This window comes from Limulus polyphemus, unplaced genomic scaffold (assembly GCF_000517525.1).
Source record: "Limulus polyphemus unplaced genomic scaffold, Limulus_polyphemus-2.1.2 Scaffold1883, whole genome shotgun sequence".
Classification (NCBI taxonomy): domain Eukaryota; kingdom Metazoa; phylum Arthropoda; class Merostomata; order Xiphosura; family Limulidae; genus Limulus; species Limulus polyphemus.
The window spans coordinates 29,101-50,084 of record NW_013667493.1 but is presented as its reverse complement, the minus strand read 5'-3'; the positions used below and the strand labels follow the sequence as shown (position 1 = coordinate 50,084).

General features: G+C 34.2%; 1 protein-coding gene across 1 annotated transcript in view; it reads right to left on the bottom strand.

Moving 5' to 3' along the window:
- The window catches only part of LOC106465246 (doublesex- and mab-3-related transcription factor A2-like), a 28,758-nt gene extending 10,169 nt beyond the window's left edge, over positions 1-18,589 (bottom strand). The window contains exon 1 of the mRNA XM_013925453.2: positions 18,058-18,589. Within this exon, the coding sequence (XP_013780907.1) occupies positions 18,058-18,589 (532 nt within the window). The remainder of the gene's footprint in view (positions 1-18,057) is intronic.
- Between the last annotated feature and the right edge of the window lie 2,395 nt (positions 18,590-20,984).

Genomic DNA, 20,984 nt, shown 5'->3' with positions numbered 1-20,984 from the left:
GGCTTAGCACAGATAGCCTATTGTGTAGCTTTGTGCTTAACTTCAAACAATAATAGAGTACAAAAAATACGATCCCAATATCTAACGAAACTAAAATTAAACATAATGAAAGAAACAATGCCAAATGTAATTAACAGTGTTTTCGTCGCACATACAATTGTAAAACATTGAAATTAAAGCACTGAACATTGTTTTTGTTTTTCGCTGTAAATTTAACATCAACTGGAAGTCGTCCATTACGTGAATTCTGAGCAAGTCTCCAGATATACATTTACATGGATATTTTGCATTTAATATTAACGTCCACTTAATTATTTTCTAGCCGTTTTGAACTAATACTTTACTGTGGTCTACTTTTATTTCTATGTTGTTGTTGTTATTTTTTAAAACTAAGTCCTGCACCAAGGAGAAATCTCCACGGAAAATACTTTTGATTGTAGTATAGCGTCTGTACTTAACGAGAATAAATACAGCTTATAAATTAAATTCCTACATATTTTTTACTTGGAATGCAGTCGCATATTATCAGAGCGACATGCGAACCGATGAGGCGACATCATGCGGCTTTTCGTTTTTAATAATGTTTAAACTTCTGCTGTGAAATACTGGGAAAGCGGCAGGTAATATACTGTGTCCTGCGAGATATGGAAAAATGTGATTTACCAATTAAAGAGGGAGCTAAATTCTTTCGAATAATTTGTTTTTTTATTAATATGTTGATAAAAAGGATTTATTAAAACTTTTTGACCATTATGATTTTATGCAGCGTGAAATGTATAATATTGGGCAAATATTAAATAAAAATAATGAATATAGGCAGAGTCTCACGACATGACTCAATATTTTCCATTCCTTCATCTCTTCTTATAGGTTATATATCTTATAATCTAAGCGAGGAGATGTGGACCGAAATGAAGCAAATGTATTATAGGCCAATATTTTCTATAACAACATGACTGATTGGTTATGTTTGTTTGAAGTTAAACACAAAACTACCTAATGGGCTATCTGTGCTCTGTCCACCACGTGTATCGAAACCCGGGTTCTAGCGTTGTAAGTCCGCAGACGTACCGCTGTGCCAATGTGAGGGGGCAACTAATTGGTTAATTTGTAGAAGAAGGCAGGCGTTCTGTAAATGTGTTGATAACAGCCAAAAAGAAGTTTATTAATATAAATATAACAGTATAATAGACATGTCATCACAACCTATCATCGCAACATAGAGATTATAACCTAACATATATATGTATAAATACAAGTTTTAATATATGTTAAAATTATGAACAAACATACAAAAGCCAGCACTTCCAGTAAAAGATAGCATATATTTCTGGAGGATTTTAAAATATAAAAATGTCTGATTTAGACATAGTGGGCTATTTGTTATGTCAACCGCATAGAATCAAACCCTGGATTTTAGCACTATAAGTCCATGGACTTACCCCTGTTCCACCGGCGGACAGCAAGATGTCAAACAGAACGTTTGAAAAAAGAAGAAACTGTTACATCTACTATAAATCTTCTGCTGTAACTTGTAATAGCCAGGTGGTTAGGGCGCTCGACTCGCAATCTGAGGGTCGCGGGTTCGAATCCCCGTCCCACCAAACATGCTCGCCCTTTCAGCCGTGGGGGCGTTATAATGATACGGTCAATACCACTATTTGTTGGTAAAAGAGTAGCCCAAGAGTTGGTTGTGGGTGGTGATGACTAGCTGCCTTCCCTCTAGTCTTACACTGCTAAATTAGGGACGGCTAACGCAGATAGTCCTCGAGTAGCTTGGCGCGAAATTCAAAACAAATAATCTGTTGTAATAATTTGTTGACCTTGATTTCAGTCCAATATACATCCATTATTTTACGAACAAAAAGCGTGTCTTTCTAACCATCATGATGTAGATTATGAACATATTCGAGATAGCTATTTAAATACACTAACTATGAAAATATTTAAAAACACGAATTATTTATAGCATAGGAAACGGCGGACAACTTAAACTACTGTAAAAATATTAAAATAATAATTAATTAATTAACAATTCTAAGTAAAAGAGTTTTCTGTAACTTCAAATAAATACACCGGTTCACAAAAGTTAAGTCGATAAATAACTATTAACCAATGACTAACGTATGTACTTCACGAGCAGTAGATAATCAGTTTACGGCTTTTTTATACTTAAAAAATAGTGGGTTGTTTAAGCTTTACGGTAGGTTGCTAATGCGCATTTTCAAACACTACATTACAGGGACAAATATAGTGAACTATCTTTACTCAATGTTTTCAATAATCGTCTAAAAAGTCAGTGAATTAGATATTTCCACCGAAAGCGTAAAATCATTGTTTAATTCAGTTGAAATATAATATACCGATTGTTCTGTAAAGTTTATGTAAATTAAATTAATTGCTCTGGTAAAATAAACAAAAAACAAGGCTTCTTTGGCCTGCAAAACCCTAAAAACAAAAACAACCCTATTTTGTATATTTGATAGAAAATAACCTATATTTAATACATTTTAAGTTTAGCAGTTAACTCTCTACCCCACAAGAGAAAATTTTAATTATTCATTGTTTGGTCACCAATATATTTAAAAAAACAAAACAGTACTTTATTACGGTGGCACAGCGGTATGTCTGCGGACTTATAACGTTAGAAACCGGATTTTGATACCCGTGGTGGGCAGAGCACAGATAACCAATTGTGAAGCATTTTGGTTAACTTCAAACAAACAAAGTATTAAAGCTAATATAATTTTGGGGTGTGATTGTAGAAATATTGATTTCTAGTCAAAAGTGGTAATTACCTCTTTTTGTAACTCACTAGGTAGGCCTCACTTGGAATATTCACCGAGTACAGTTTTAGTCTCTTTATCTGAGAAAGGATATTAACTTGCTGGAAAAGGCTAAGAGGAGGACTGTTAAGGTGGTTCCAGGGGTGTAAGGGTTAAGATATCTTAGTTTATTTTCCTCTTGAGAAAATAAAAAAAAAGAATAAGATGTGATATATATATATATATATTAAAGATTATCTGGTGGATCGATAAGATTAAAGCGTGTGATTTTTTTGTGCTGTATTCTGACAATGGTAGAACGAAAGGGTATAAGTTTAAAATTTGAAAATGACAGGTTAAACTCCAGTAAAGATAATTTTATTTTGTAAGAGGTTGATTGACTTATGGAGTGAGTTGGGTCGGCAGTAGTGAAGGTCGGCACTTTACAGGAGTTTAAGAGAAGAATCGATGATTTTCTGAAAAGTAAAGGATGGGTTTAGATATTTAATCTTTTCAAGGGTGGGTGTGCAAGGACAGCCTTGAAGGACCAAATGGTCCTTTGTGGTTCGTATGCTACGTTATATTATGTTATGTTATGTTAATGTAGTTTGCATTAAACTGAAGGGAACAAACATTAAGTGCGTTCATATGTTAAATATAGTCAAGTTCGCCGTCGCCATGTTGTTTTTATTTTAAGATAATTTGTGAGTAGATTAATTTTTTATTTGTAAAGTAATATCACTCTGCACAAAATAAGACACAAAATATAGTCTTGTTCACTGTGTTAACTTTTTCATCTCTCAGATAAGTTATAGTCTAAATGTTATAGTTAATCGTGGAATGTTTATAAGCAATTAAAGTTGTCCAAGCTGAGACCCGTGTAAAATATTTATTAATTAAACCCCTACAGAAAAAACAAAAAAGAAAGCGTGGATTACCATAAAGTTCTGAATCACTTATATCGAAATCTGCGGGCCGCGGAATCGAAACCCGTCTCCGAACATGCTTGTTTTTTTTTTTTTTAGCCGTTAGGTTGTTATAATGTGTCGGTCAATCCCAATATTCGATAGTAAAGAGTAGCCCAAGAGTTAGCGATAGGTGGTGTTGACTAGCTGCTTTCCCCTAGTCTATCACTTCAAAATTAAGAACGGCTAATGCAGATAATCCTCGAGTACTTTTGCCCGAAAATTCAACAAACAAACAAACACTTCTAAAATTATTGTATCTGATGGAATTGAAATATTCTTTATTAAGATATTATCGACCTTTCACTTCATTGTTGAATGTTTTAAATTTTATTAAAAGAAAAGTTTATTACATTTCTGTAATGTACATTTGTAAGTACCACTCTATACTTTTAATAGTTTATTAAATTATTATGTACCCCAACTGAAGTCAAAAAGATTAAGTCATCTTCTTTTTTTTCTTACATTTTTTGGGGTTATATGTTTGTGCATATTTCTTCGAAACTACTTAATGTTCATTTGCAATATAGAACCAAGAAGCTCCTTAATTTGGTAAGGTTTGCAGCGCTAAGAGGTTAAACATTTGGTTGCACTATTTTGGTTTTGATGTGTTAGCAGTTAATTGGTTAGAGTAAAAGGTTTTACACCAACTAAAGTGTGAATGTCAACTCATCATCGGGATTAATGGAAATCTATGGACAATTGTGGAAAATCATCCGCAGATTTAATTTTGTTTTGTTTTTGTGATTATGCAAATATTTTATGGAGAACTCCATAAAGTTAGATAGAAGCTCAGCGAATTTAATTTTCAAATTAAATTGACACAAAACCTTTGTAAATAAAATAATCGCAGAAGAAGTTTGTTTTATTGCTTGTTTTAACGCAAAGTTACCCAATGGGCTATCCGCCCTCTATCCATCATGAGTAATGGAACCGCGTATTTTAGCGTTATATGTCCGTAAACTTACCACTGATCTACCAGAGGACCTTAGGTTGTTGTTGTTTGTCTTAGAACAAAGCTACATTGAGCTATCTACTGTGTCCACCGAACCCCGGATTTTAGCATTGTAAGTTACCGCTGCTTGTAAATAAAATGATGAAACCTTTCTCTAGGCAGCTCACTACATAATTAACCTCCTTACAGAAAATTACTGAATTATCAAAATAGTTTTAAGACAAGAATTATTGAAATAAAATACTTATTGATTTGTCAAACTGGATTTTAAATTGAAAATTGTTCCTGTCTTTGTATAAATCAAGTGGATAGTTTTTATTAAATGCATAAATGCGACAAGATGATTCTTCTGGTGAAATGCGAGGACGCTGGTGGTATTCTCATTTACAGTGCTAAGAAAAGGAAGTCGAGATATATAATGTATTGTTCTGCATTGTTCTGTTTTGACCTACACTGTATTTTCTCCAACACGTAGTTAACACTAACAGCATCTGCTTCTTTTAAAAACTGCAGAATTAACTTTAAAATATTGTCATATAAAAGAAAGAAACTTTGTTACTGCTTGTACATAAAATGATGAAACCTTTCTCTAGGCAGCTCACTACATAATTAACCTCCTTACAGAAAATTACTGAATTATCAAAATAGTTTTAAAGGAAAACAGTATACAAAATCTAGACTTTAAAATTTAAAATGTGGAAATTTTGCATTAAATGCAAAAACACGTGTAAAATACACTTTACGATTCTAAACGGTTTTATTACAAGGTACACAGTAAAACTGTTCGACATTACTGAAACAAAAAGACTTAAAAGTTTGTATATTTTGCGGATTTTCTTCTTTTACGACCACCGATTCGTAGTGTTCATGTTCATCGTTTCTGCTTCGTATTAGATTTAAGGTTTTTAAAGTTAACCTCAATATCTCTTTCCTTCTAAACGTGAAAGTAAATCGACAAGAAATGAATTAAAAATTTGACATTTTGTTTAATTTAAATTTATAAAGTTTAAACTTATGTGTTATCAGTCTAAAGTAAATAACAGATTTCATGTACTGTGAATACGAAGGTGAAACATTTATTTGAACGACTTAAATATGCTAATGCAGGGCGTGTCGCCGAAGATGCAAACCGTGGTACCACGAGCGACATGTTTACATCAATTGATCATTAGACCGTGTAATGCCGCCACGATATGACTTATGACTAGTGAGCTCACATTCGTACAGTGAGATTATGAAAAGAAGTATAACTAAAGGACACAAACTTTCGAAGACAAACATAAAACAATTCGCGCAGCATAATGTTTACGACAGCAACAGACTTCGAAGCCACACTCCAACCAAGATCAAAGAAACGTTTTCCTCCACAAAATGGTGGCTATGGTTGAGAAAGAGGACACTTTCCTCCCGAAAATAACTGTGATGAAGCACTGATCATATTTCCTGAGACGGTTAACAAGATAATATAAATAAAATAAATTGGAATCAGTAATACCATTAGGCTATACGCTTTTTCGATAGTACAATGTCAAAATACTGCTCAGAGCTCCGATTATTATCGTCATATTGTGATTTCCAGTTCTTGTTTCTCTGCTATAATATTCTTCAAGTTCACTTCCCTTCATGTTGCCCCTAGCGGCTCAGTGGTAAATCTGAAGCTTATACTCTAAACACCAGGTTTCGATACCCGTAGTTAACACAGTACGAATGGTCAATTGTGTAGCTTTGTACTTAACAATGAACAAAATATGCCCCATGCGTTTTCTAGATGTCGCTGCTATCGCGTATAGTTAAGAACATTTGTTAGTTGAAGAATTACGATAGATAGCGACATTGATATTTATTATATCTATATTATTGATCTCCTGAATTTCATAATTCAGTAATCACATCTGAAACGTATTACATCTTGATGAAAAGATTAATAATTTCTTATTTTTTAAATTTCTTTAACAAAAAAACGTCTTAAAACTTGTTCATATATAAAAGTATATGGATAACAATTCGTTATGATAAAGCGGAAGGATATAGCTGTCAAATAAACGTATTTTAATGCTGGGCGTAGTTATTAAAAATATGTCCAAAAATGAAGTTCAAACTTTTACAGAAATAAAAGTTGTTCATAATTTTTACCATAAAGACACATAATTGATATCCATTCAGATGATTCGTCAATATAAAGTTGTTGTTTATAATTGATAAAGTAAAATCAGACCACATATACATCTAATATATATCACATACAAAGTATTTTATATTTTGTCCAAAAGTACCTAAACTTTGTTGTGATTAAGATGTTCTGAAAGACCAGAAATTATCAAGATACAATATAAACGATAAGAAACTTCATAGTGTTGAAAAAGTTGACTTGTTCTGTGTATTATGACATATATTTCGCAAGGAACAAAGTAACGAGGTCCCTCATATTACTTTCAACTGGCATTATCTCAAGCACTATCCTGTGCGAGATGTATAAAGGAAACGAGGATTTCCAAATAATTTTGGACTTATCCTATATAACTGGTGTTTGTATTAACTGAGCGACTTGCTAGTGTCAAGTAATTGGATAACTTTAAGTAAGAGCGGTTTTACAGAAGTGGCCATTCTTACATAAACAACGTTTATTAAAATAATCAAGAAAATTTAATATAATGATTAAATGCTTTGTATATTTACTTTGACGCATTTCTAGCCATGCATTCTGTCTTTGTAATACCTAGTCATGCCTCTAGTTAGTTCCCATGACGTCTTGACCATTCTGTCTTTATAACACTTAGCCATACCTCTAGTTGATTTACCACGACCTCTTGACTATTCTTTCTTTATAACATAGTCATATCTCTATTGATTTCGCTTGACCTCGTGACCACTAAATAAGACAGCCACTTTGCCTTGAGCCAAACCGATGTCTATACTGTAATATAACATACAGGAAGTAAAAGAAGAAATGTCAGTGTTCATTCAAACTCCAAAGAGAGAAGAATGTTCTTCACCTTATTTAAGAAAAATCGCACTGCAGTTTACAACTATCCTATGTTCTAATATGTATATGTTGGCTTTAGTATATTGCTCTATAGGTTTGACTGTATTTAAACAGAAGAGGTTAGAGGAAGGAAGTAAAATTACTCTGTTAAGTCTTCCAGGTTCTTTTATCTAAGTAGAAGGTAAAGAATTGGAACAAGTAGAGGAGTTTACTCTTATTTTAAGGACGAATATCATTAGGGATGGCAAGTATAGAAAAGAGTGAAAGCGAAGGATAGGAATTGCAAAAAGCACCATTCTTCAATCCCAGAAAATTCCTTAAGAGAGATGTCAAACTAGAACCGAAAAATATTTGATATTTGTTAAGTAAAAAGAAAAGAAAAGATTAACAAAAACCTACACAAATGGGCTTATCTGTGTTGCACCCACCGCTGGCACCGAAACCCGAGTTTTAGCGTTATAAGTCCTCAGACTTACTGCTGAGGTGCCAGGGGGACAAACTGAAGAAGAGACTACTAAAATATCACGCATGGACAATTTTACTCTACAGGATGGAAATGTGGATCCTGTCTACTGAAACAAAACGGCATTTGAAATGTGGTTCTATAGACGAATGATGAAGGTCGGTTACATTGAATGTGCAAGGACTGTAACTGCTGGTTATACATAGAAAACAGAAGATACGATACTTTGGGCATATCATTAGACCAGGAGGAAAATTGGCAGAGATTCTGATGGGTAAAAACAAAGAGCGAGAGGCAGGTAAAGAGACTCACTTGGCTCGAAGACATTAGAAAATGAATTGGATAAGGAATAGCTGGTGCAGAGAGCGAGGAATAGGGAACAATGGATAACTATAATCGTTGACCTCATGACTGGGGATGACCTATTCACTGATGATTGATGGACCTGTGATTTTTGCATTATTAACGCCCTACCAGGTCACAATCCACATAGCTCTTCAGGGGTCTACAAATCTGTATTATTGCTGCTTCAGGTCTCTGGTCATCACAACATTTATAACTCTGTTTCGAAATATGAAGGATTATTCTTTTTTCTCAGTCTTTATAGAATTTTTGCAAAACTCAGTGAGTTAACATTTAAACAATCTCACTTTTCCCGTTTAAAAGCTATAACATCCTCTGAAAGTTTATTTTCTGTTACAAAGCATCAAACCGCACAATAGGCTATCTGTGCTGTGCCCACCGAGGGTATCCAAACCCAATTTTTAGCGTTATAAACCCCCGGATACTTACCGTTGAGCCACCGAGATACTCACCGGAAAGATTCAATTTATGGTTTTACAGCAAAATATTTTTTACCAAACATTCTTTTTTTTTGGCCTAGCTAACAACTTGTATACAGTTTTATACTACTTAACTTATATATATATATATATACGTTTATCCAAAAATATCTATCATTAGATTCATTTTTACACTCGAAAAAAAGGAGATGTCTGGTGAATATAGACCAATAGATATTCTACCGACTTTTCACACACACACACACATACAAAAAAAAACACGAAAAAGCGTAGTAAAAAAACTGTGGTCATATTTAAATAAACATAATATAAATATGCCCAATAAATATGGAATCCAGACAAATAAGCGCAGATAGCCCTCGTGTAGCTTTGCGCGAAATTCCAAAACAAACAAACCAGACAAATAAAAGCACAATCGATTTACTAGTGGACTTCTCGGACGAAGAAAGTCAAAAATCTGGATACTGGTAAATTTATTAGTGTATTATTGTTAGATTTTGATTAAAGTATTTGACACCATAGATCGGTGGTTCTCAAACGTTTTTGTTCGCGGACCACATGAATTTTTTCCTGCGATCTATACACAATAATATCTATGCAATACGCTGCCGCTTCGCTTCCGTAATTATGTAACCTTTCCACGCACCACCTGAAGGGATCCCGTGGACCACAGATTGAGAACCGCTGCGGCATACAGCATAAGAAAATATTTGGTAGGCTTAATAAATGTGGTATTAAGATACCTCTTCTAAAGTGGTTTAAAAACTTCTCAAACAGGTATATAATGACTAGATGAAATAATTATAAGCTAAAAAACGACGAGTTCTGTGTTGTTGTTGTTTTTATGTACAATAATAATATGTTATCTAATTAGATTTAATTTTTCTTTATTTTATCTCTATTCAAGTAACAGTGTGACCAGGTTTAACTATCTTGAAATTGATGACGTTATATCTACGTAATATTCGTGATAGGTTTGTTACAGCTATCAGAAGAAAATTGATGTTTCCACGCTTCAAAAAACAAAAACATTTAATAAAACCTTAGGTTAAATTAACCATTCATATCAGTCTTTAGTAGCATATACTTATCGGGATACCATAGTTTGTAACTGCGTACAATAATGTGCTTAAATATGTTTCTTGATAAACATTTTAGGTGTAGAAATATAAAAGAACATGTTTGTGGTCGTTTAACGTATGGGGCATTTTTAATGTACAAAGTTCAATGGCACTTACCATTGAACATTTATATACTTGTTAATCAGACAATCTGTGACTAGCTATGGAACCACACTATATGGAAGTACGTGTGATTTTTATATGAGGAAATAGGAAGATATATGAGGAAGCATTATCAAATCATGCATTTAAAAAAAATGAAGAGCGAAAAACATTTAATGAAGCATTACTCCAAACCAATGGACGTTTTACTCACTCTCTCTATCTATATATATATATATATGTGTGTGTGTGTGTGTAATTATATCATAGGATAAGAATAAGATTCAAATAAAAAATATAAATTACCAATATTTGATAAGAATAAGAGGCAGCCAATCAGCAACTCTTAGAATCCACCTACAGATTAAACGAGGGGAATATTTTGTGGTACCACATGGATTCTAACCCAGCTCGCTAGTTCCGAAATCCAAAGTCAATTTACATCCTTTCGGTTACCGTATATCTTTACTTTCCTTCCACAACATATCTAGAAACAATATCCGAAATAAAAGTAGAAACTAAATAGAGAAACAAGAAACAATAAACAGCATTACTTATATATATATATATATATATATATACATTTTTAGTACTTACCGAAAGTCTAATTATGAATATCTTTAACGTCCCTGGTTAGCATGTGGAACAGTTGGTAAAATGGATTTATAGTGGACAACCTCATGGAAGGTTTCTTTCTTGAAGATGACGTTTCGATAAACGGTCATAGATCTTCTTCAAGTATGTAAGTTTGGAGATTTTGCTGTGTTTTTATCAATAGTACAATAGTGAACAAGACCTCTCCATCACGAACGCTCAACAACATGAAAACTTTCTAAAATCACGGATCTGAAGAATGTTTATTTCTTTGTTGGATTTTACTGAAAACTATTCGTGAGCTATCTGTGATAGTCGATCCTAATTTTGAAATCATACACCAGAGGGAAGGCAAATTGTCAATACCACCTGCTGCCTACTCTTATTGGACTACTCTCGTTAGACCAAATAAATAGTGGGATTTGACCGTCACTCCTATAACGCACCAATGACCCCAAAATGCAAAACTCATTTTTTTGGCGGTAATGCGATACGAGCCATAGAGCCTCAATTCCACACTCTGGCACGTTACCCACAAATCTGATGAAGGGCCATGAAAGCCGGTTGTCCATTATAAATCCATTTTACCAAATTTTATTCTTTCACGTTCTCTGTAGATAAGAAAAATATAGCTTTGTGGTTTGGTTTGAATTTCGCGCAAAGCTACACGAGGGCTATCTGCGCTAGCCGTCTCTAATTTAGCAGAGAGAGAAGGCAGCTAGTCATCACCACCCACCGCCAACGCTTGGGGGTACTCTTTTAACAACGAATAGTGGGATTGACCGTCCCTTTTTAAAAGCCCCCACGGCTGAAAGGGCGAGCATGTTTGGTGTGACGAGGATTCGAACCCGCGACCCTCAGATTGCGAGTCGAGCGCCTTAACCACCTGGCCATGCCGGGCCTAGCTTTGTGGTATCATAAGAGCTAGATCAGTTAATGTTTTGTTAATTTAAATGTATATATTTGTGTGTGTGTGCATCTTAGTGCTTTTTGATTTTGCAAATGCATATTTTGCACTTAATAAATATTTGTAGTACAACAAAAAAAAACTTAGTAAAAACTAAAATAATTTAAACATATACATATATCATTGAATTTATAGACATACAAACATTTACGTACTATTGCACATTATAGTAAATAAAGAAAAGCATATGAAGTAATTAAACGAGGCAGATATTATATCTATACTTTATATCATTACATAATTATACACAATTATCCTTGAAATGCTTGGATCATTAGAGTTGCAGATACTGTACCAGATTCGTCAGAGTTGCAGTTACTCTACCACAATGAATGTGAGTGTGATGTGTTGTACAAAGGGATGGGAAGGATATAAACAGTGGCAATATAAACAGTTGCAACGAATATATTGTAGATTCTGCGCATGTCTAAAACGGCATCAAATTATCGTATGTTTTATATACGAATATTACACTATTTCTTACTGAAGTCAAGTTTTCAACTCATTATGGTGATTTAGCAATGACTTACAAAATTAAAACCTTTCACAATGTTAAGTTTAGTTATAGTATAACCTAGCTTAGCCATCACATGAATATATGTAAACTCCGTAACTTCTAGTAACGTTTTAGTGTATAGTGACAGAAAAAAATACGTTTTTCACATTTTTATCAAAAAATGACTCATCAAATCAAAATATTTGAAGGAAAATCGTCTTTTTTTTTCTCTATCAACTGTTACTTAAAACCTCGGGAAATGTTTAATTTCGTTTTTTTTTCTTTCAAAGTAATTGCTATTCCCAGTTTGGAATACAAAGAAAAAAAACAATATCATTATCATTTAGTTTTCGGTGAAGGGGTATAGACAACGAAAAATAATAAAATTGTTTACAAATTTGTCTTGGTGAATTCACCAGAGTGATCAAATTAATATTTCTAGACATAGCATGTACTATATCAAAACATATTATCGACACACGGAATGCGCTATATTAAAACCCATTACTGCACGAATATACTTTTCAACCTCCATGCATGTATATAGAATAATACTAACGATGAGATTCAATATCTAGTCAACTTTTATAGCTGCCATAGGCGCCCACTGTATCAAATATTAGAGTTATGTTGAATTAAATAGGCCAACATTCGCGGGCCAATGCAACGTGTCTTCGCCCCGCAATCCAAACGTGGCCAATTTTGACATTAGAAAAAATCGTGAAAAATACAGAAAAATCGAAAAATATCTATATCAATGCTTGGGACCTGCAAGAAGGTATCTTTGTGCCAAATCCCATGTGCGTTGATTGACATACACATGAATAGTTCATGAAAACCCCACATTGTGTTTTCCTCACTGAAAAATTGAGCAAAAGACAAAAATCCAAAATTGTCTATATCTCTGTTTGGGGCCTGCAAAATGTATCTTTGTAGTAAATCCCACCCAAATTGGTCGAAATATGGCTAAGTAATTAACCAAAACTCGCAAAATTATGAGTTTATTTAACCTTTTCATCCTCCAATAATTGGAATGTCCCACATTATTGTATGTATGTGTATGGGACCTGTTAATAAGTATCTTTGTACCAAATCACATGTAAATGAGCCGAAATATAGCGGAATAATTGCCCCAAACCCTAAAATTGTGCTTTTTCTTGCGTCTTGACCCCCTATCATTACTAAAAATGGGCAAGTCCACCATTTTTGTTTGTCAATGTGTGGGACCTGTAGAAAAGTGTCTTTATATCAAATCCCATGTAAATTGGCCCAAATATGGCCGCACAATTGACCAAACTCCCCAAATTATGTTTTTTTGTGAGTTTGACTCTTCTAAAAAAATTAAAAATCGGCAAATCCAACTTTTTCTTGTAATTCCATTATTCCATGTTTTTGGCACATGAAAATTTATATTTGTGCGAATTTTCATCTTAATTGCTCTAAATAAGACTGTACAGAAACCCAAATATACATTTTTTGGGTTGTGTGACTTTTGACCACATAAAATATTAAAAAATGCCTAAATGAGAAAAATGAAAAAGCTGACTGGGCGTATTGGCCACGATATAACCCCATTAAGTTTCAAGTCAATCCGTTGAGAAATTAAAGAATTGGAGCCGACTGAAAAGTGTTTGGATGAAAATAAAGAGGAAAAACAATAGAAAAGCAGCATGTCTCTTTGCGGGGATACATATATAAACCTCTGCTGGGTGGAATTATTTACCATTGACCTCGATGGGCTGTTATAACTAAACTACAAAAAACGCAGTTTCTAGTTGGGTAAAGTATAAGTCGTAGTGGCATCCTTTACCATTGGCCTCAATGGACTGTTATAGTTAAACTACAAAAAAACGCAGTTTCTAGTTGGGTAAGGTATAAGTCGTAGTGGCATCCTTTAACATTGGCCTCAATGGACTGTTATAGCTAAACTACAAAAGACGCAGTTTCCAGTTGGGTAAGGTATAAGTCGTAGTGGCATCCTTTACCATTGGCCTCGATGGGCTGTTATAGCTAAACTACAAAAGACGCAGATTCCAGTTGGGTAAGGTATAAGTCGTAGTGGCATCCTTTACCATTGGCCACGATGGGCTGTTATAACTAAACTAAAGAACACGCAGTTTCTAGTTGGTAATGATATAATGTGAACTAATGTATTTCAATTTGCAAGATGGAAGAGTTACCTTGTTGTTCAATAAAATTTGAATAAGAAGTATGCTACTTAACATCTTTTTAATTATGCTGAAAGTAGAAAACCCCCCAAATAGAAAAAGCCCGGAAAGATAGATTGCGCTTTCTAAACTACTTCATCCTGAAAGCACACGCGTCGATTAGATTGCCCATCTCCGGTTTCACGCTTCAGTCATAAGCATCATAAAAATATGAACAATGAAGTAGGTGTCTACACTGTGTTGTCTTGGAAATCACCCCAGTGCTCGAGATTAGTGTCATCAGATCAGTGTTATTGCTTATTTAGGTTGATATTTTCTAATAGTCATCGGTAAGTTTGAGGAGTTATAACGCTAACATTCGAGATTCGATACCTGCTGTAGAGACAGCACATATAGCGCATTGTTTAGCTTTACTTTAACATAAATGAAGTAATTGTTAGCTAATAAACTATGTGTTATTTTTAACTGTTAATAAAACTAGCCTCAAAATCATCACCGCTACAAATAATTTGTATGTTGCTAGTACTAGCAAAGTACATAGATTCACTTGAAAATCAAACTCACAAATTACACACTTTGCTAAAATTGGATAATCTAAGGTTAAGGTCTAAAAATAATAAAAGCTCTCAGTTTTTAGTCTCTATTTATTTAGACGCTTAAGTCCTTATCAATTTTGGAAATTAAACAAAACAATTGCGTGTTTGCAATAGAAAGTTAACGGTTAATAAAACTATCATTTGATGTAATAGTTTTGTCTGTTCGTTTTAGCGCAACTCTGGCTATCTGCACTATGTCTTGCGCGGTGATCGAGCTCCGAATTCTATCGAAAGCCAAGTATCTTCAGCAAGTCTTCAAGTGCATACAATGCTTTCAAATTCAGTCTTATGACTTTTCATCTTTTCTGAAGATTCATTTACTCCATTCATAACCTACATTCCATTGTTAGGTCCATGATGTGTTTCTGTTTTGTGAAAGACTGATATATTACAATATTTATTCTTATTGTCTTATTTATGAAACTGACGTAACAGAGATTCTGATTTTATTGTTGGTTCAGCGCTTGTGCATCAGGCTTACATAAAATACTTTTTTGGGGGGCCAAGTTTCTTGTAACTGACACACTTATGACTCTTTTCTTATTGTTATGATAAACTTTGTGTAGCAAACTGAAGATGTTCTTACTGTGTATTCTCTGTGCAACTAACTGATAAACCGAAGATATTTTATTGTTATGAGAATCTTTGTGTAACAAACTGATGAATCGAAGATGCTCGTATTGTTTAGTCAAACGTTGTGGAATTGATGTATGTAAAAATATAGTCTTTGTTTCTGCTTCCTCTGTTAATTTACAACTAAATTATTTTACTGTTAACAGTCTTTGAACGACTGTTGAACTGAAGTGAAAATACTGTTTTTATTGGGCCAATCCAGGCTATGCTTTCATTGGCCGTTGGTTTGAAAATACTTGTGTGTTACTGGATCTATATATATTTATACAAATGTTGCACTGAAAGTATTATATTGTTCTTGGGTCAATATCTGTGCAGTTGTTGCACTGAAAATACATTTTTATTACTGGATCATTATGTATATATTTTCACAGATGTGTATTATTTGCTGTTAAGCACAAAGCTAAACAATGAGTTATTTGTGCTGTGTCCACTACGGGTATAGAAACCCGGTTTTTAACATTATAAGCTTTGAGAATTACCACCGAGCCACTGAAGGGCCACATATGTTGAAAATATTATTTATTTTATTCTTGGGTCAATATTTGTAAAGCTGTTGCACTGAAATGTTCTCGAATGTCTGAAGAGCATAATTTGACTACAAATCTGGTACCACACGTTTTACTGAAACGAAAAAGTAAAAATAAACAATGAAATAAAAGACATAAAATCTGAATGGTGTTTTACCTATCTGTTTGTCTGGTGTGTGAGAGAAGAGTTGTAATTGGGTTATGATATAAAATTCGCTATTTTGGAATTTACTTTTTGTCAGATTACCGTGAATTTTGCCTCTGGACAACTAAATATAATATTATAATAAGCATTTCATTCTAATGCACCAAAAATGTACGATGATGGTTGATTTTAGATTACAACTATTGGTTCTTGATTTTTATACTGTAGCTAATGGTAACAAGTATTTGCTGACATGTAATTATTAGTTGCATAAATAAACTCAGTAAAAATTATATACTGATGAATTAAAACGATCTGTAGACGCAATGAACGATAAAAGTGGAGATGAGAAATAGTCAGACATTTGGAAAACATATGATTATTCACTAGTTGATTTAGATTTAAGTGTTTGCATTACCTAACTCTCTATTGTAGAAGTTTACACAATAGTGCTAAATGGGACATTTTTAAAAGTTCCAACGAATAATTAAAAGTATGATTCAATAAAATATGAATCTTCATTTATCGTGTGCAGAATATAAACATTGCTTTCTATAGTCTTTAGACAACTGTAAATATATTTGGGAAGAACTACTTATAGCAGTATTGTAGACTGAACCTGTGAACGCAAGAGAGCTTTATGGAGACAGTTATTCAGAAAAAATATTCTTCAACTAACTGTATCACACAGTACATCTTTAAAAAAAAATTCTACGCCCTGTCCTCGTTCGAAATCTATGCTGAATGATTATCATGGCATTTAAATAAAAACACAACTTTTCCCTTCAAGTAATTATGCCACCCAGTTCATCTTTAAAAACAACAACAACATTCTCTGCCCTGCAGGCGACAGTAAATTTTTGGTCAGATTTTATTACCAAAAATCTACGTTAAAAGTGAAAAAAAAGAGTTTAATATGTATTTGAAGTATAATTAATTCAACGCCTCACTCTTCTTCGAAAGTGAGATATCACGGCACACTGTCTTGGTTATGAATATAGACGCGTCAATGAAACACTACCTGGATTATGAATACAGACGCGTCAATGAAACACTGTCTTGGTTATTAACATAGATGCGTCAATGAAACACTACCTGGGTTATGAATATAGACGCGTCATTGAAGCACTGTCTGGGTTATGAATATAGATGCGTCAATGAAACACTGTCTGGGTTATGAATGTAGATGCGTCAATGAAGCACTGTCTGGGTTATGAATATAGACGCGTCATTGAAACACTGTCTAGGTCATGAATATAGGCGTGTCAATGAAACTTACGAACAAGGTTCATTTGTTTATTTAGCATGGATGTCTTGTTTAGACGTTCACATTTATGCCTCTTCATTTCGAAAGAGAATTATGAGACTTTCTAACTGTCTTTTAGATAGTTATTACAGTATTTCTTTTTCAAATCAGTTTCTCCAACTTTCTTTTTAAGATAATATAAATATTGAGATATCCATGATCTTAGTCGCTTCGCCAGTCACAAAGTAATTGAAACCTGAACACGGTTTTTCTATAATTCTTCAATGTTACGAAACATCATAAACACAACAAAGCATAGCCTACTTCTTCACACAGTATGTTTACACCAACTTTTTAATGCTGAAAGACGACTATGTATTATTACTTTAGCTACGATCTGAAGGTACTTTCTTATTACTGAGCTGGTAAATGCATTGGTTTTACTATCATAGCAAGTAAACATATCTTTTTATACTATTAGCATATTATAAGCACTATGATACTCTAGCATAGCTTCATACATACCTGGATCACGTGGTTCAGTGGTCACTCCTCCGGAAGACTGATCAGTGGAGGTCGAACTGCGTCCCTGTTGGCTGTTAAGAAGCTGGGTCATAGCAGCAGAAAAGGTCAAACCGGCGCGATGTAGAGCAAAAAGACCGTCGTGACAACCATAGAGGATACCTAACTCACGGGCCTCGTTCTCTTCCTGGGCCTGCTGGCGTCGGAGAGCTACCTGGGCTGCCATAACTCGCTGCCGTTCGGCGATTAAAGTACATTTGGCGCATCCACAGTCCCGCCACCTGCAGTAACGTTTATGTCCCTTTAGTGCCGACACTACGCCGTGGTTTCTGCAACGAGCACATTTCGGAGTCCGCTGGTATCTTTCAGCAGGCCTCATGATGACTGCCGCTCCTGAGGTCACAGTATGGGGAGAGCTACTCATAGCCCCGCCAGTGACCGAAGCCAACGAGTTTGGGGTTCGGCTAAGCCCATAGATGGGATCCGCACTACTGGGGGTGACAGTCCCGTCGTGCATACGAGTTGAAAGATTCATCTTGATTGTTCAATGTCAACTCGCCTTGATACGTATAAACTTACAACAAGCCTCACTTTGTACACAACTTTGTACTTGGAGCAGCAGTGTTACCTATGTAAACGAATTGTCACCCAGCCAATCAGAACTGCAAGCGAGCGCGTGCGTTTCATATACACCAGCTGAGATCACGCTGTCCGAGACAACCACGCCTTCCTTGTCAAACGATGTATCGTGTCTTTCTGTATGCCACACTCTCCACTGCTTCTAACTATCATTGGCCCGATACATCATCACCTTGACAACCAAAGGAGTGCGTGGAGAAACACAGAACTGAGTAGTTGAATCTTTACACGTTTAATGTAAGAGACTGTAGTAAGCCAGTGGGTCCGGCTAGGATGTGAAATTACGTAAAAGTACAAGTTTTAAATTATGAAGTGAGATTCTTTTAAATCTGCATAGAATTTATAAATTAGCACTTGTTACTTTTCCAGTAAGGATTTTTGCTATAGTTTTGTTTTTTATATTATAATCGTATACTTTACACACATATATGTATATATGGTAATTAAACTAATAATATGGACTTTATATGCTCCTAGTTTCGTTTTTTTTATATTATAATCGTATACTTTACACACATATATGTATATATGGTAATTAAACTAATAATATGGACTTTATATGCTCCTAGTTTCGTTTTTTTTATATTATAATCGTATACTTTACACACATATTTGTATATATGGTAAACAAACTAATAACATGGACTTTATATGCTCCTAGTTTCGTTTTTTTATATTATAATCGTATACTTTAGACACACATATATGTATATATGGTAAACAAACTAATAACATGGACTTTATATGCTCCTAGTTTCGTTTTTTTATATTATAATCGTATACTTTACACACACACATATATGTATATATGGTAAACAAACTAATAACATGGACTTTATATGCTTCTCTTCTGGTCTTTTAGACTTTCTTCTTTTAACAGCTTAGTGTTGGATATCCTGATAACAGCAACTTCCAGCTTCCTGTTTTATTTTGTTTTTATGTTCGAGTTTGTTAGCTTGTTTTTATCGCAAAGCTACACAATGAACTATGTGCATCCTGTCTACCTCAGGGAATCAAACCCCAGATTATAGCATTGTAAATTTGTAAACTTACCCTGACCCACTGGGGGACTTCTGCTTAAAACTCGATATACGCTAGAAACAAAATATTACTATAGGTATTTTTATTATTTATAACGAGGTGTTAAATTTCTAACAGTGTTTTAAAGACTTTTTTCTGACATGCTAAAATAGGAAAGGAACACATGGTTTTCAAATATATTAAAATTATAAAATAATACTTTTTCTAGTTCTTAATGCTTTTCACATTCTGTAACATTTTGCAGTGAACTGTATATTATTCGATAAACATACATAAGACACTTTTTTCGGGCACATTCCCTGTGAAAATGACTAGTAATGAAATGACAAATATAAGAATGTTTCTACATTACTATATCTCTCACTATTATATAGGAACACCTGTGCAATTGTAACGTGTTCTACGACAGTATATCTAACATACATTAAAAGAAACCAAACCTCGAATACAACCATTTTCTTCTCTTTTAAGCTGGTTGACGAAAGATGCATAAAATAATTGTAATTCGTCAGCATCTGGTACAGTGTTGTGCTCTTTCTTAAATCCAAGGCCCGGCGTGATCTACTGGTTACCTTAACGGACTGTGGATCGAAGATCCATGTCTCGCGTCCCTTTTCAGCAAAAAATCGCGCTCCGCATTTTGGGGATGTAGATGCGTGACAAGAGTGGCTGTCAAAATCCTTTTACCTTATTATTATGGTCCAAGAGTTGTCGATGGGTACTACTGCATATCTGCCTTTCCTCTAGTCTATTAGTTTAATATTATGGCTTATGTAGTTTGGTGTGATATCGTACAAACCATACCAATTAACTGGAAAATACGGCAAATTATAACTCTGAGTCGCATACTACAAAAATATATGGTGCTCTGGTCAATGCCGAAGAGTTACTTAGAAGTATTAAGACAGGGAAACTTTTCATATACTGGGAATATGTAGTGTATACTACTGTGGGGGAAAAGAGACTGTTAGAATGATTGAAAAGTTGATTAGGCGTAACACGTTACTTAGTGCATGGCGAGATAAGAACTATTACGGAGAAACAACTCTGTAGGGTAGAGAAGTTGGCTAAATGATTTGTTATTTAATTAGCGCTCTGTAAAGGAGAGAAAGAGTTACACAGTCAGTGTCATGAAAGAAGAAAAGTGGCTATCACTGAAAGAGTGCTTTATAGAAGGAGTTATTTTGACAATATAGTCGCCTGTAGAAAATATGTTGTTAAAGTACAATAGCATGTGTATAAACATCTGA